The sequence below is a fragment of the Gekko japonicus genome, unplaced genomic scaffold (assembly GCF_001447785.1).
Source record: "Gekko japonicus isolate JY-2015 unplaced genomic scaffold, Gekko_japonicus_V1.1 scaffold169, whole genome shotgun sequence".
NCBI lineage: Eukaryota > Metazoa > Chordata > Lepidosauria > Squamata > Gekkonidae > Gekko > Gekko japonicus.
Window position 1 is genome coordinate 463,616 of NW_015161951.1, and position 17,927 is coordinate 481,542.

General features: G+C 45.8%; 1 protein-coding gene across 3 annotated transcripts in view; it reads right to left on the minus strand.

Annotated features, from left to right (window-relative positions):
* Positions 1-949: 949 nt before the first annotated feature.
* The window catches only part of ASUN (asunder spermatogenesis regulator), a 74,161-nt gene continuing 57,183 nt past the window's right edge, over positions 950-17,927 (minus strand). For all 3 annotated transcript variants that reach the window (XM_015429447.1, XM_015429446.1, XM_015429448.1), the window contains 5 exons: positions 10,476-10,630; positions 9,943-10,173; positions 6,512-6,651; positions 1,861-1,996; positions 950-1,158 (listed from right to left, as the gene is read on the minus strand). In XM_015429447.1, coding sequence (XP_015284933.1) covers positions 1,119-1,158; positions 1,861-1,996; positions 6,512-6,651; positions 9,943-10,173; positions 10,476-10,630 — 702 coding nt within the window. In that variant the 3' untranslated portion in view covers positions 950-1,118. The remainder of the gene's footprint in view (positions 1,159-1,860; positions 1,997-6,511; positions 6,652-9,942; positions 10,174-10,475; positions 10,631-17,927) is intronic.

Below are 17,927 nucleotides of genomic sequence, written 5' to 3' on the forward strand. Positions count from 1 at the left end.
CCCGTCTCCAACAGCAAGGCCCGAGTGGCTGCCAGTCGCCGGGCCTTGCTGATCTCTTCCCCCCCTCCGCCGGTTTTCTCCAGCACCACCATCCCCCCACTCGGACAGGCGGGCTGCAAGCCGCCATGCCCGCCAGGCTTTCCTCCACTGCTGCCCCCACCAACAGCGGCAGCAATGGCCATGGCTTCTAGCCGCCAGCCCGCCAAGGCTCCCCCCCGCCGCCGCCATCACCAACAGCTCTGCCACAGATCCCCGAGGTAAGTGCGTTCCCTGCGCATGCGCACGGAACGCAATTTTACTTTTTGGGGGATTTAAGCATCCCCCAATATTTTTTCAAACTTTTAAGATTTTTGTGCACACCTGGGGACTGCCCCAAGTGTGCACAAAAATCTCCCTTCCCCCCAGGTGCCCCCGATGCGCGGATTTAGGTATCCGCACGCACGGGGGCCACTTCACTATTAGATATATAGATATATATAAGCCCAATGTTGTGGCACTTTCCGGCTCTCTCACTGGATGTGCTGTGTGCTCCATCAGCCATTGGCCCATCAACCACCACTCAAGAGTACTCACGTGCCATTGGCTGGGCTGGGTCCGCTCCTCTCCTCTGCCCACTGCCTGCCTGGCCACTGTTTCCTGACAGAATAAGCTACCAAAATGGCTGTCTCTCCTCACCTGCCCAGAGCCTCTTTCTATGGCCCATTGTATTTATTTCCACAATAGGTCTTATTCCTAGTTAGAGATAAAATTATAAAGTGCATAAAGAGGAATTAGCCCTACTGGAAAAAATCAACATGGTTTTGGTATTTATTTATTTATGTTATTTATAGTCCCACTTTCTCACAGCGACTGAAGGCGGATTACACAGAGTGAGTCAATACAATAAACAGAATATAAAGACCATACTTCTAGTTTGAAATAGAAGTCTTGCTTTATTCAGTGACAGAATAAAAGGGGATTAGAGGTTAATGATTTACATTAACATTTTACATTTTCATAGAAAAGGGCTAAAATTAGAAAAGCATGTAAAAACTATGCAAAGCAACTGAATCTTAGAATACAGGTACCACAACAAGCATAAAAAATTTATGCAGCATGACCAATTATAGATTCAGTATTCATTGCCGGCTGGCTTTTCCATTTTCTGTTGTTTCCATTCTGGAACAAAAAATAAGTTTGGTGAGACTTTACAATGTACTCATGCATTTGGCACAATTATACCTTGAAGAATTTTCTAAAGAGATAATCAAACCATTCATAGAATTCTGAATTTACAACTGAAGTAATGATTACATTCCATAAAAACTGTTTTGTGTTCTAATAGACCTGAATAAACGAAGGTGTGTGTGAGAGAGTTCAAAGCACAACAGTCCCTCCAAACCTCTGTTGCTTTCATCCACTTGTAGCACATATTTAATACTCTCCTTCTTATATTTTCAAGCACATGACACATATATATTAATCCATGTCCATATTAATCCAAAACCCCTTGGTGTTACACAGGAGTTGACTGGAGAGTGACTGCGCTGGTGTAGAACAAAACATTCTCTTTAGAAAAGGACAGACCCACACCCCATTTGCCGTCAGAATGGCAGAAACGATCTCATGAAGGCTAAATGAAACCCTTGTTTCTGGTGTAAAATAAACTACACAAAAAGATCCCCAGAGAGAACCTCTTCTATAACAAGGTCTTGGGTCATCAACATTCTGATGAGACTGCAAAGGATCAGAACTGAGGGAAAGTCAATATTTTCCCGAATAAAAATCTGCTACCCCATGAAAAAATATATTTCTATACTTCTGAACATTATGTTCATATATTCCACTGGCTATCAGCACTTGATATGTAGAAATACAAACCCATTCTCCTCTTTAAGATGTTGATACAATTCAGCTTTGTTGTTTACAGAGTTCAAGCGACCAATAAATTCTTGATGTTTCCTAGAATTTGCAGTGTTAATTCTGTTGCTCCATAAGGATAATAGAGATGTGGGCCCTAAAAATAAGGTTTTAAAACCAGAATTAGAATATACTCATTAGTTTCTATTTGCAAAGTCTAGTTTAGAACTACTCATATGACATAGTAAGCATACACATTCAAGATTAATCATGCACATTATATTTGTAATCAACTACAATACTGACTCAATTTCTACAAAACATTCAGAATAACCAATACCTCTATTGAGAGCAGATGAGGAAATGTGTTGTAACCTATGTTCTCACTAAGCTGTGCTAGCATGCCCTGGCTCACAAATTTTTAGCCTCCAGTGCATGGATTTTAACCTCAGTGCAGGGTGGGAAGGAAGGAAGCAGATGGACTCTTTGATCTAGAGAACAACACGCAGCAGCAGCAGCAGCAGCAACCCACAGTGGCCACCAGCAGTTGTTCTTTCTTGGTGGGAAAAGGAGGCGAGACTGAGCCGGGCCTGAATGTGGCAAGTCCTGCCTTTCCTTTCTGCCTCGTCCTCCATCTCGAGACTGGAGCGCGTGTTGTTCTTCTCTACTCCATTTGTTAAGTGTAGATTTTTAAAAAGGCAAGTGGATAAAAAGCAACCGGAGAGGGAGGGTCATTTTCTTTTTCAGGCTTCCCACATTTGTATTGATTTGCCCTTTAAATGATACCCCAGAGATTTAGCAAGCGAAGCTTCCCTCTGCACATTGTATCTCCATGCCAAGAAAGGCTGTAAATGCTATAAAGGCCGTAAATACAAAAGTACTGAAGGGGCTAGGCACAGGGACAGCGCCAAAATACTTGGCTCATATACTGAGGAGCTTTACATAGATCATAACTGCTGTGAGCAATTCTTTAGTTGGGTTACATTCTTCAGAGACTGTATTGCCCCACAGTGTAAATATTTTACACGCATACTCTTTATTCTCTTAAAATAGCAGCACAATAGTCTATTTCAAAATTAGCGTAAATTTTCACATTTCATGACATGCACATGTAAATTAAAAATTTAATGCTTAAATCATTAAATCATATATAATTTAAAAATTCATTCTGAGATTTTTACAAGGTTATTACTAAAAAACTAATTTATGTGATAGTCAGATATAGGCTCGCTCACAACTTTAAAAGCTTTTGGCTTTTGGCTCATGAAGCAGAAGTTTTGTTCACAACCCTCTGCAGCTTAGAGGGAATATTGGCTTGTAACTGCTTGACTTTTTTCACTCACATACAAAAATATAAAACTAAGCTCTAGTGGTCCAATTTGAGAGCTGGGCTTAATGCACCTCTAGTCTTCCCATACAGCATTTCTCAACACAACTCAGGGAATATACCACAATGAATTTCTAACAGAATTCCAGTCAAATAATATTGTAGACCTGGAGATAGACACATTTTGACAGCTGAAAGTGAAATCGCTGACAATTATGTTATTTATTTTAAGGAGCCACTATACCCTACACTTTTTATTTTAAAGGAAGAGTTATTACAGTTATATCAGTATTAACCCTGGAAAGTAATTAATTGTACCAGCAGGCACTGACTTAGAGAGAGGATAGGGAAGGAACCAAGCTTCCCCCCAGTGGCCTGCTGGCAAGAGGAGCTTCCACTTGCCTTTCTTCTTATAGGAGATGAAGTGAATAAGAAACTAGATGGGGGTGCATGTCACAGACATAAGTCACATTGATTTCAGCAAGACAAAAACTTGTGTAATTCTGTGCTGGATTGTTGCCAGCACTGTTTAATAAAACTCAATGAAAGAATCCTACATCTAGGAACATAGAATACAAAATGTGCTTATAGGATGTGGCAGGTTGCCTTGGGAAGAAATGACTCATAAAAGGTCTTAAGAAGCATTGCAAATAACCACAGCCAGGTAGCAGGTAAACTGAAGGAAAATTATCTTTACATTAGTGGTGACAAATTGTTTTTCAGGTGCTTTGACATAATGGAGTCCGAAAAAGGAACTTATAGGTTTAAGAATGGGCCTTAGCATAACATTAATAGGTCAAAGGTGCATTCCTAAGAAGAAACTCAAGAGGTTTTCATTAGCCATCTTGTAATAGCAAAATTAACTTTGGTATAAATCTTAGCATCTTAAAAGTGAGGATGATATTTTAAATATCTTTCTGCTAGAGAAATGAAAGAAAAAAACTTTGAAAGATAGATTGAAATATCATTTAAGCCAGTCTGCCGTAACTCCAACACCAGATATTTATCCAGAATTGCAAAAGATTAAATATGAACTAAAAATATACTATTAGTGAGAGCACAATACGCTTTAACATGTTTGCATCAGTCATACTGGGAAAGTGATGAGGGACCAAGTAAAATTTGGCATATTGTTTAAGACATAACAGAGCAATCCGGGAGGGGAGACGTCAAATGCCCCAGAAATTGCCAACGAGGAATGTTGGAAGCCATCAGTGAGGCGCCCCAGCAATAGGACTGAGTGGAGGTCTGGACATCAACATTGCAATCCCAGCCATACCACATTATAGCCCCAGGTTCCCTCCAATAAAGCTCATTCATTGTGTTCATCCCAGGTGTCAGTGATTGTTGTGGACCATGGGAGGTGGAAGTGCATGAGGAGGGGGGGATGCAGTGCAAGCAGATGATCTTGCAGACCAAACTCTGACGGGGGGCCTGTACTGAAAATGATGCTTCCATAGCAACTCACAGAGTGATGGGAAAGGAAGGCAATGCGAGAGGTCTCTGTTCCCTCCAGCCCAAAGAACAGATCACACACCCAAAAGCCACAGGGTCACCCCATGAATCATCATGAATCAGTTGGGGGGCACCCCAAAGGGACTGCTCAACAGTGAGCACAGACACAAATGCCATGGTCATATGCCAATGGATCGGCACTGGCAGAGGTCCTTGGCCCCATAGGGCCAGTGTGGGCTAATGACCCATGCAAGAACCGCCACACTAACAAAGCTATTGGTTGCAGGGGCTGCCACCTCTTAAAAAAGGCATTGAGGTGCACTCAGAATCAACCTTGGATCCTTGGTCGAAATCTTCCTCTGAATCCAATGGTGCCTGCTTGCTAGATGCTCAAGTTCCTGTCCTGTCGGGAGGCACTGGACACTTCTCGAAACTGACTATCGAAGGTATGGTTGGCAACTGAAAAGGATAATGAGGTTACTACTCCCACTGGCTCAATGGGGGTATGGATACCAAGGTCCTTGAGGTGGCCATCACGGGAAAGGAGGTTTGGTCATGTTGCCTTGCAAGAAAGGGTGTGCTGAAATGCCCTTCAGCTGTGGGTCTGCAGGAGCTGTTGGAGGAAGCATTTCAAAAACATTGTCATCCAAAGAGAAAGGAGAATCCAGGGATGGGAATAGGGTCCTCAGGTGGAGCAAATGCTCGGAATAGGTCCTTAACAGCAAATGCAGGTGTCGAGGTGATGGAGAGCCCCGGGGAGATGGAGACTTTTGTTCTCGGTGTCATCTCTGCTCTGAGGAGACGAAGCCTCTCAACATCAAGGCGATGGTGTTGGAAGACGAAAAGGGGAAGGTGACCGCCAATATCAAGGTGACGGCATCAAGGGGAGGCTGAAGGAAAGTGTTCTAACTTTTTCTTAGCCTTTTTCAGTGGTGGCTCAGAAGCAGCCTTCGGAGCCGAAGTCTGTTTGACAATTGATGCCATAGTGGGGGGTAGAGGGAGCAGAAACAACAGAAGGCATATGAGCCCTCTTCTCCAGAATAGTGGGTCACTTCTCCAACTGCGGTGGAGGGGGGTGCCCAGGGCTTTCTTACACAATGCAGTCTTTAATCTTGCAGCCCTTTCATGGTGCACTTTGGGAGTAAGAAGGTGACAGGACTCACGAGCTACAGTGTTGTGTTTCTTCCTGAGACAAAGCAGACAAGCATCATGCTCATCATGTGGTCCCACATTCCTTGCACTTTTTGACAAGTGCCATTGTGAAAAGAGCTCTTTACCAGAAACAACGATCCTGAAGTAAGAAGGAAAACATCAGACATGTGTCAAATCTTCATGGTAGCGAAGAGAGAACTGAGGGAGGAGTGCTCTCCCCACCTCCATCGAGTGCCTGTTTGGGCAGGAAATGCCAGCTTGAGATGGAATGGAGGGGGAGCGCTTCAAACACTTTGAATCTTCTAGGAAGCTTTACAGTCTTCTCCATGGCTGACCTGTGCAGTCTGATGAAGCAACTGTTCATCACAGCCACAACAGGAGAAGTCCCATAAACAGTAAGGATCAAAATCACTCACCAGAAGATAGCAAATTGCTCTTCTCACTCTCCAAAGGATTTTCTTTACTCAAATTTCTTCCACCCCAAATTCCACTCCCTCCTTGTGCTTCAATGACTTCTGGAAATAATTTGTCCTTGACACGCACGCTGTCCTTCCGTCCTGTAGCCAAGCAAACCCTTCACTCAGCCTAGAGGCAGAGTTCCTAATCCAGAACCCATTATTCAGATGAACATTATAATAATAAACATTTTACAAGGCTTACACATCACTGATGATAATGGATATCAACTCAGTTCTTACTTTGTCATTTTTAAATATATAGTAACTATTGTAAATTTACCTTTGTTTTTTTCAATAGGGGGCATTTCACCCATTGTAATGAGGGGCTTTTTGTTTGGTGGTTCAGGAGAATCGGGTGAATCCTTTATTACTTCTGCTTCTCCCAATTCCTCTTTTTCACGATCCAATAAACCTTTTATCCTTCAGAGATAAAGAAAGAGATCACTACTGCACTTTTGATTTTTAACATATCACACTTCAGTTTTGGAAGCTGTGATATCCCTAGAGAATCATCATCATCTATATATGTATTTGTCAAGTGTGGGCAGATCTGTGGATATCTAAAGCTGTGGATCAGGCCCACACTGAGAGAGAAGAGATTTTTCTCCAAACTTGGGGGAATCCCCAGGTTTACAGAAAAGTCTTAAAGTTTTAAGAAAGACATCAGGGGTGGGGGTTAAATCACCCTCAGAACAAACAAGGTCTCTGTACAAGTGCAGCATCTCCTGCAGGTTCTGCAGCCAAGTGTGGCACCTCCCAGGGCTCTGCTGCAACAGATCCCAGGAGAGCGGGGGCCCTGTGGACAATGCAGCATCTCCTACCCTTGTTGTGGTGGCTCCTAGAGGCCCTGCAGTTAGCATGGAGTCTCTTGATGCAGCTGCCTCAGCTCCTAATGGGGAGACCACAATCACAGTGGCTCTTACCACAGTGGCTCCTGGGGGGGGGGCTCCCACAGCCACTGTGGCTCCTGGGGAGCCCTCCCATAGCCACTGTAGATCCCAAGGTAGGGAAAAAGAAGAGGGGATTGTCTGGGGGGAGACAAAGAGAGAAAGAAAGGAGACTGTCTGAGGGAGAGGGAGCAAAAGAAGGTTGTCTGAGGGAGGGGGAGAGAAAGAGGGAGGAGAGAAACGGGAAGAGGGGAGAGAAAGAGAGGGACAGACTGAGAAAGGGTGCAGGAAAGAGAGGGGGGAGACTGACATACAAGGGGTGGGGGAAGAAAGGGGGAAAGAGAAAACTGCTAGAGAAGGGGGTGGGGGGAAAGAAAGGGAGAAGACAGAGAGGGGGTGAGGGAAGATTGATAGAAAAGGGATGGGGCAGAAAGAGGGGGGGAATACTGACAGAGGAGGGGGGAGAGTAAAGGAAGTAAAGGTGGGGGAATGCCTCCCACAAGCTTCTTAAGGGTCACCACTTGCATATTCTAATAGCCGTCAGCCAAATCTGAGGATAATTAAATCCAGAGACTGGAGCTGTGAATTGACCACACAGATCTTTTTTACAAATGTGAAAAACACCTCAGGTTTGCAGAAAAATCTGAAATCTAAAAAAATACATGGGAGGTGGATTAAAAGGCCCAAAATGATAAAAGGAATGCCTGTAGCTTTAAGAAACAGAATACCTCAGTGGCTGTTGTAAGGCAACCACAGCATTCTAGGTTCCATTTCTGTCAGTAGAAGGTGGGGGAGGGGTCCTTTCCAGGGCTGTTTTGGCCTTTGTGAAAGCACTCATTGGGCCAGACTGGACAGCAACCACTGGGTGACTTAGTACCACCCAACTGTACAATTCACTGAGGACTAGGGGAAATAATGTGAGGAGTAGAATACAGGGGAAAGTGATGCTCCTCCCCACAAGTTCCTGAAAGCTCCCTACCACAGAAGTGGGCCTTGCCCAGCAGCCGGCACCACGCAGGTGGGCCACAGTTTTCCTTGGCAGAGGCTTCCTGAGGCAGGGGAGGGAAAGCTGGAAACAGAGGGACAGATAAAGGTAAGGTTGACTGTTTGGTGGGAAGGAGAGAAGGAAACAGAAATAGAGAACAGGACTATGGGGGCTTTCAGGAAAGGGAAAGAGGAAAAGAGGAAGAGGGGGAAATGAGATGCCCCCCCCAGAAGTCCGTGTGGGTTCCCACTTGTCATTAGCATAATACAGACAAGACCAGGGGGAATGTGTGGGAATGAAGTCATTAATGTAGCAAGCTGTTATAAGAAGATTAGAATGAAAACAGTCATCATTACAGTTGTTACTTCTGAAATGTAACCGATTATTTCATGTGTATTGTTTAGTAGTCATACTAAACTACTTAAAAAAAAATAGCTGTTCTAGTTATAAAGTCTCCCTGACCTGGATGTTCCAGGGTGACACGATCTCATAAGCTAAGCAGGATCAGCCCTGGTTAGTATTTGGAAGAGAGACCACTAAGGAAGTCTAGGGACGTGATGCAGAGGCAGGCAATAGCAAACCACCTCTGAACATCTCTTGCCTTGAAGACTCCATGGGATTGCCGTAAGTGACAGCACTTTCCACCACCACCCGCTCTAAAGTCAACCCCTCCTTCCTAAAAAAGAAGATAAGCACACTGCGTAGTAACCACATCATACATATTTCTCAACTACGTTTTGATTCTCAGAGGTAGCATGAACATCAGACGAAGAGAAAGGATAAATACAGCTTGGCCCTTCTTCTTCTGACAATCTCAGGTCCCCCGGAGATATCCCACACCAGCACTTCGGGGTTCATACTACAGTTGTCTTGCAATAGATCAGACCAGAGGCAGAAAAAGAACCGGTCCTCTGGGGAAAGAGGAGCGGCTTTCTCACTCAGCCCCAGCATGATCTTTTTCTTTTAAATACACTGGCAGATTTTAAAAATAGCAATAGTAAGCATACACGTGCAAGTATTGCGTAGCATTTAGATTGTTGGACTAGGGTCAGGGAGATCCAGGTTGAAATCCCCACAGCCATGAAACTCACTGGGAGACCTTGGGCTGGTCATACTCCAAGGGTGCTTTCACACACACTTTCAATACACTTTCAGTGTACTTTGCACCAGGATTTTACTGCGTGAAATGGCGAAATCCACTTGCAAACAATAGCTAAAGCGCATTTAAAGTGGATTAAAGTGCATTATTCAGCATGCACAAAACCACCTACATGGTTGCTGTTAGGATAAAATGGAGGAGGGGGAACCATTACACTCCCCCGAGTTCCTCTGAGGAAGGACTTGATAAAAATAGCCAGCTACCCATTCTAAAGCACAAACCACTAGTTGAAAATCAGTGCTCTAACATAAAAGGTTACATTACAGCGCCAGTGTAGTGTAGTGATCAGACTGTCAGATTAGGATTTGGGAGAACCAGGTTTGAATTCTCCCCGTCATGGAAGGTTGCTGGGTGATGCTGGGCTAGTCACACGCCCTCAGGTGAACCTACCTCACAGGGTTGTTACTGCGAGGATAAAAATGGAGGAGAGGGGAGTTATGAAAGCAACCTTGGTGGTGGTGTATAAATGAAGTAAATAAATAAAATAAATAAATGAGGGTTACTTCAACATGTGGGAAACACATCCATAGTAGATTCAGGCTCTGACCATTAGGCATTACCCACAAAGGCCTAAGACACAGAATAACACTTCTGGATTTGTATGTTAATCTTTCAAGAGCCAAAATCCATGCTACATTCATGTCATTACATAAATACTGGAATAAAGTTCTGCCAGTCACCTTTCCGATTCCTGCCAGGATTTTTCTGTTTCATAGTCTTTTCCTGCTTTCTCAGATTTATCTTCTTTCTCCTCCCTCTTCCTGCCTCGTTTCTTGCGTTCCTCCTCTTCTGGAGGCTTGCTCCTGCAAGCTAAAAGACACTCCAGGACTCGCTGGTGTTTATCAGAGTTGACTATATGAGCTCTTACAAGGGTTTCCAGCTCATTCCACATAATCCTGTACTGTTCATCTCTGCAAAAAAGTACGTACACAGATGCTCTGATTAATAACAATTGAAGAAGCCTAAAATACTCATTTACTTCACTTCTTTTTAAAACTTCTAGTTCCTTCTTAACACCCTGTTCTGGGATCAATGGAGCTTGGCTGTGAAGTGGAATCACTGTATTAATGCAAAGCTAGCTTCCAATGGTAACTTACGACAACTGTAGTGTGTTTTAATGAACATGGTGCATAGTACAATAAGTTTCTTAAAAAGGTGATGATGGTGGTTCCTCTGCTTCTGAAAACTGTGAAAATGGAAAAGTAATCTTTACCTTTTAGGGCCCTTTCCTCTTGTCCCAACTGTCGATATGGGCAGTGGATCATTTTTCCTTTCCATGTCTACTAAATTGTAAATTGTTTTCTGACAATTCAGTACATCTTCATCAGTCAGTGCTTCTTTCACAATAACACTCGCTAATGGCACTACCTGCAAGACATTACCAAAAAAAAATCAACAGTCTTCAATTCTTCAGAAGCAAGAGAGTTGGAAACCAGAGACGGGATTTTTTTCTGCAGTAGCACCATGCTTATGGAATGCATCCTCCATGAGGTTTACTGAGTTCCTATGTTGCCCTTTTTCAGACACCTGGCCAAACCATTTCTGTTCACCCAGGCTTTTATATCAGGGGTTGATCTCCCCTCGTGGGGAGGGCGGGGTAACAATGTTAACAATAAATAAATTTTAAAAATTAACGTGTTTTTAATCTGGACAGTTATTTTGAGCAGCTCAGTGGTCTATGTTTTAATGCTGTGGCTGGGTTTTAAATAAATGTTTAATTAATTATTTAATGCTGGGTTTTAAATAATAACTTTTAATGTTTTTCTTTTATAAGCCACTTCAGGCAGATTCAGATGCAGGGGTCATTTTCTGCAGGACCGCACAGGAGTGGATTATGCTAATGAGCTCCTGCACCTCTTTTTCTACAAAATGACCCCTGCTCAGATGCATACTATCAGTTCATGAATTAATTATGCTAATGTGTCCAACAGTAATTTCTGAATGATGCTGTTTTGCAAAGGCTTCATATCATACTTGTTTCAGCAGTATTTTTATAATATATGCAAGTGAATCCAAAGATGATCAAGACGTATTTCTAGCTCATTCTGTGAATAGCAGTCTTTTCTGTGAAATAGGAGCCAAACATCTGATTCATTTTAATGAAAATATTGGCAAAAAATATAAGACTAATATAAGTCAACCCCATTGCAATCCTAAGCATACTTACTTGAAAGTCACACTAAAGCAGGGATGCAAGAAAAACCACCAGTTCGACTTGTGCCCTGTATGCCAGTTGTGAATAGAGACATGACTTTTCGAATATCATTTCAAAAGTTCTTGGATCAACAAGCTGTTTTGCTGTATTCCTTACCACCTGTGCAGTACGGTGTGATTGGCTTTTTGTACATGTGGGTTCTCACATAGCCCAACTGAGTGTCAGCTATGCTGCCATGGCGGGGCGGGGGGGGGGCAGATGAAATGCAGGAGATGATGCTGGATATCCCTTGCCTCGTCGCCCAGATGGTTCCGCATGAAATGCGACTGCAGCAACTGGCAGTGACTGCAGCAACTGGCGGTGCCGGCTTAAGCGCCTCCGGCCCAACAGGCACCCCCTGGTGCAGGTGCCACCAGCCCTGGTACCAGTTCCTGGAGGGCCTGGGTTGCCACTGGGGCCAGCCCCTGCTCCAGCGGCCCCGGCCCTAGACTGGCTGAAAGAGTTGCTGGATGCCACGTTCGAGGGTACTCCTAAGAAGTTGGCCTTTTTTGTGCTACAAGTACAGAAGTTTGTGCAGGACTGGGGCCATCTCTTTCCCACCAAAGAGTACCGGGTGGATTACATCGGGTCAAAGCTGCGGGAGCACGTGGCTGATTGGTATGTCAGCCTCCACAACCTGCGCGGGCCTGAACTCTGCGAGGTGCAGTCATTTATGTGGGCGCTACGTCAGCAGTACAAGGACCCGATGGAAGGCGAGAAGGCTCGCAACCACATCCGGAACCTGAAGCAAGGGAGCCGGTTGGTATGCGAATATTCCGATGAATTCAAGATGTACGCGGCCAAGATCCAAGGCTGGTCAGAAGCGGTTCTGGTTGAGCAGTACCGGTTGGGGTTGAACCACCAAATACTGGAGTCCGTGCTCCGTAGTGTGCATCCCGTTTCACTGAATGCTTGGGTGCACGAGGCTGGGGATGCTGAGAGCTGCCTCCAAATGATTAAAATGCATGCTCCTAGAGTGTACCCAAAAACTCCCAGGGCCCCTTTCCAAGGTGCCACTGCCAAAGCAGAAAGAACCGGTTCGAGTCCTGTGTCTGTGGCAGGGGCTTTGCCTTCGTTGCGGAGAATCTGGGCATTATGCCGCCTCCTGCCCTGCAGTCCTCACCCCAATGGCCCAGAAGGTTCCCGAGTAGACAGGGGCCGAGACCCCTTCACGCAAGAGGGGTTTACAGCCAAAGCTCCTGAGGGCTCTGCAGCTGGGTACTGCAAGAGGAGGTGCCTCTTCCAGTAGGGAAGAAAGCCCTGAGCTGGCGAGAAAAGGCCAGGACCTGTTGTAAAAGGTGCAGAGCAGCAGGTCTGACAGCAATCTGTGCCACAAATGATGAGCAGCAACCCTCTATTTTTTTTGACTGTAACGGTTCTTAACCCCGAAATAGGAACGCAGGTGCGGGTGAGGGCCCTGGTAGACTCTGGGTGTGTGAGAGACTTGATCAGCCCTTCAATAGTAACGGGGTTAGGTGTCCCAGTACAAAAGCTAGCTGAGTCCCTGAACTTTATTCAAATGGATGGCTTGGCTATGAAGGAGCCATGTAGGTACCAAACAATAACTATTCGGATGGGGACTGGGTCTCACTGGGAACACTGGGCATTTCTGATAAACCCAACGACCCAATTCTCCATGGTTCTAGGCAGTCCATGGTTGCGTAGCCACGACCCACACATCTTGTGGAGTGAAGGGACTGTAAATTTTGTGGCTGCAGGGTGCCAGAACCACACCTGGTCACCTGAGTGATGAGAAGCCCCCCATGGACCCTTGGTTTGGGTCTGCCTGGCACAAGAGGAGTTAAACTCCATACCGAAGGAATATGGAGACTTGGCCAGAGTGTTTGAGGAAGAGGAGGCAGCTCGTAATACAGATTGCACTATTGAGATCTTGACGGGGCATAAGTTACCTAAAAGGAAGTTGTATTCTATGAGCCCAGCTGAAAAGGAGGAGCTGTGAAAATTTATTGACAAAAATCTGGCACAGGGCTTCATCTGCCCCGACTCCTCTCCGTTTCCTGCCTCAGTGCTCTTCTGGAAGAAGAAATATGGGGGGCTCTGGCTATGCACGGATTACTGGGGTCTGAATGCGGTGTCTGCCACTAACGCTTTCCCCCTTCCCCTTATTAAAGACCTCTTGGCAGAGGCAGCCAAGGGAAAGATCTTTACCAAACTGGAACTTCGGGATGCTTACTTCCGAGTGCACATCAGGGAGGGGGATGAGCCAAACACTGTGTTTAACACTCCATTGGGACAGTTCAAGTACCTGGTCATGCCATTTGGGCTCCAAGGAGCCCCTGGGGTGTTCATGAACCTGATCAATGAAGTATTGCACAAGCACTTGTTCAAAGTGAAGTGAAGAAAGTGAAAGTGCAAGAAAGTGAAGAAAGTACGCACTTCACTTTCTTGCACTTTGCCCGAAAAGAACGATACCTACTTGTAATTTATGAGCATGATTTGATTTCACAAGAAGAAGTGTTTAAGCGTTAAGCTTCATTTCTACTTCTTAGACAAAACAGGTTGCTTACCTGTAACTGAGGATCTTCGAGTGGTCATCTGTGCATTCACACCTCTGGGATATAGTGCACCTGCGCTGACCCCGATCAGTATAATGGAAAGCAAAAGGAATTTTTGCACCCGCTCCCTGGTCACGTGCCAGGCTCCACTGCTCATGACCAAGGGAGGGGCACGACAATCCCGCCAGTTCCTTCTGACCGCTGCCCTCAGTCTTCAAAGAAAACAAGGAAGGACCGAAAGCAGAGGGGAAGGAGGGCGGGTGGTGTGAATGCACAGATGACCACTCAAAGATCCTCAGTTACAGGTAAGCAACCTGTTTATCTTCTTTGTGGTCTCTGTGCATCACACCTCTGGGAGACTGTCAAGCAGTGCCCACCTGCCTGGAGAAGGGAACTGAGGTCCTAAATCTGCGCCGCCTGCAACACCGCTCGCCCCACAATTGAATGCTGATGAAGATGAACACTGAGGGCATAATGCCTCACAAACGTGTGAGGTGTGGCCCAAGTAGCTACGTTGCAGATATCTTCCAACAACGTACCTCGCAGGAAGGCTGTGGATGCTGCCACTGCCTCGGTAGAGTGTGCCCATAGCGGACCCGGGAGCGACTTCTTGGCTAGCATATAGCACAACTTAATAGTCTCCACAATCCACTTGGATAGACGTTGGGTAGATCCTACGCTGGCGTGGGTCCACGTGACGGGGGGAAGAGGTGAGTCAGACCTTTAAGAAAATTCTTGGTCTGGGGGTGAGAGAAGACAGAGTGACCGTCAATCATCGAGTGATTGGCCAAAATTGAGGCTAAATAGACCTTCAGTGAGACACAACTGAGTCCGAGGTCTAAACGAGACAATAAGAACCCAAAGATTGCCATCAGGTCAGATGGTGGTGGTGGCAATCCCGATGAGGTAAGGTAAGACAAGAATTTCTTCCACTTCCCAGCATAAGAAACTCGGGTAGACAGTCTGCGACAATTCAATAGGACATGATCTATTCTGTCTCTGACCGATCGAAAAGGATCCTCCAGATTGTGAGCTTGAGACACTTCACATTGTGATGTAGAATCCAACCCTTCTCTGCGAGGAGGAGGTCTGCAGCTTGGGGAAGGTGAACGAAGGAGCCCTTGGATAGGTGGAGCAGAGTGGAGAACCAATGTTGTCGGGGCCACCACAGTGTCACTAAGAGACAGCATGGTTTTTCCTGCATTAACTTGACTAGTACTCTGGGTATTAGAGGAATCGGAGGAAAGAGGAACATGTGAAGACATGACCACGGGACCAGAAGACCATCTCCCAGAGATAGGGGATCTATCCCCGCTCTGGAGCAGAACAGGCGACATTTTCTGTTGCTGTGTGTCGCAAACACATCCGCCTCTGGATGGCCCCAAAGACAAAAGATTGGTTGAAGATAATCCAATTGAGCTCCCACTCGTGCTCCGCTGCCCCTCCTCTGCTCAAGAAGTCTGCTTGAACGTTCAGCATTCCTGGCAGATGAACGGCCCTTAGGAACATGTTCCATGATTGACACTCGACCCATAGTTAGGCTAGGCGACATAGCCCCCGGGAGATCGTACCTCCCTGTCTGTTGATATAACACAGGGCTGTGGTATTGTCTGTCAGAACTGTGACCACTTGCTCAGTCACTAGGTGTCGGAAAGACCTGAGTGTGTACAGCACTGCCAGGAGTTCCAGGAAATTTATATGATTGTGTGCTACATGGGACTCCCATCCAGCCCCTACACAGACCCTTGAGATGTGCGCCCCATCCCCAGAGGAACGCATCTGTAAGCGTGAGTGTTGACGTGGGTGGATGGAATGGGGCTCCTGCTAGGAGATTCACATAATCTGTCCACCAAAGCAGAGAGCCCAAAACGAATGGTGGGAAGACAAGATGAAGGGATTGGGGATGACTCTGTGGGCAAAACCTGCGTACGAACCATAGCTGCAGAGGTCTCATGTGCAGTCTGGCAAAAATGATGACGTTGATGGTGGCAGCCATCAAACCCAGCAGTCGCTGGATTTGCTTTGCTGTAGCATGTCCAGACTTGCGGAATAGAGTCACTAGATCGACAATGTCCCCTGCTCTCTGAGGAGGGAGAAACGCCTTGCAAACAACAGAGTCTAGGATAGCTCCTATAAACTGCACTCTTTTGGTGGGAAGTAGCATCGACTTTTTTAGATTTACCTTGATGCCTAAGGACGTCAGGATGGTCAAGGTTAGGTCTACATTGGTGAGCAGGGATGCCTCTGAATCTGCTACCAGTAACCAATCATCGATATAGGGAAATATCTGAACTCCCTTTAGACGGAGGTGTGCCACAACTACTACCATAACCTTCGTGAAGACTCGAGGGGCCATGGATAATTTGAATGGGAGGGCTTTGAATTGGAAATGCCGGTTGCCTAGTGCAAATCAGAGGAAACGACAGTGGGTAGGGTGGATGGAAACGTGGAAGTACACATCCTTGAGGTCCAACATAACCATCCACGTCCCTGGATCTAGGAGTGGAAGGATGGACTGTAACGTTGTCATCCTGAACTTTTTGTATATGATAAAAAAGTTCAGGTTCCTGAGGTCCAGAATGGGTCGGAGCCCTCCATCCCGCTTCGGTACTGTAAAGTAACGAGAGTAGAAGCCCATTATGTGTTGTGCTGATGGTACCGGCTCTATAGCATCCTTGCTTAGGAGAGTTTGAACGTCCTCTGGGAGGACTGCTGAAGGTGGTGTGACGACGACGTGGGAGGTGGAAGGGGTTTGGGAAAACTCTATTAGGTATTCCATTTTTATTATTGAGAGGACCCACTGGTCCGATGTAATGGACTTCCAGATTGACAGGTAAGGAGACAAACGTGTTGGGAGTTGGGAGAGAAGATGTGAGTCAAAGACTCCGTTTAGTGTTCTTAGCAGTTTTGGGTCTAAATAGGGAGGTAGATGAAAACTTGGGTTTTCCACCGTAGGAACGGGGCGGACGACTCGGAGACCTTTGCCAGTGTGGCTCAGAGGAAGATTTAGACGATGGTCTACCTGACCATTGTTTGGATCATGGTTTTCCTTTATGCGGTTTAGTAGGAGGTGCAACCCCTAAGCTGCGAGACGTCTTGATGCTTTTGTCAAGCTCCTGAAGTACCGCATCTGTGGTGGAGCTAAAAAGTCCATCACCTTCGAATGGAAGGTCCTCTACAGTGGCCTTAGTTTCTGGCTGTAAGGTGGAGGAACATAACCACGCGTATCTGCGTAAGGCGACTGCAGAAGTGAGAGTCTTTGCTGCTGTATCAAGTGCTTGGATATGTTAAGTTGATGTTTCACCAAGAACATCCCCTCTGTTTGGATGGATCTAGCTTGGTGCCTACAGTCATCTGGGAGGGTTGAAATAAATTCAGACATTTGTTCCCAGAGGGAATACTGATAACATCCCATGCAGGCTGCATAATTGGAGGTTTTGATACCCAGAGCTCCGGCAGTATAAAATTTTCTGCCGAAAGAGTCATTTTTTCGTCCCTCTTTATCCGGAGGTGTAGATTGAGTACTCTTGCCCTTGGTCGAGGACGTAACCACTAACGAATTAGGCTTTGGATGAATGAAAAGGAATTCTGCCCCAGATTCTTGAATCTTATACATATGATCCAACCTCTTATTAGAGGTCGATGCCGAGGAACGATGAGTCCAGGTGGGCTTTGGCTATTTGCAAAAGGACCGACGTCATGGGAAGGGCGACCGCTGTCGACGTGTCCATTTGTATGATATCGAAGACTGAGTCCGTGACTTTCGGCAAAGGCTGGATGGTGGGCAGAGCTAGTGTATGAGCCATATGTTTAATAAAGTCCCCATAGGGTTTAACGTCCTCCGACGGTGAAATACGAAGCTCAACCTCGACTTGTTGCTGAGGGGATGCTTCTATCGATGGATGGGGACTCTTCTCATCCAAGTAAGAGCTGGGGGAGCTGGACTGGTTTGAGG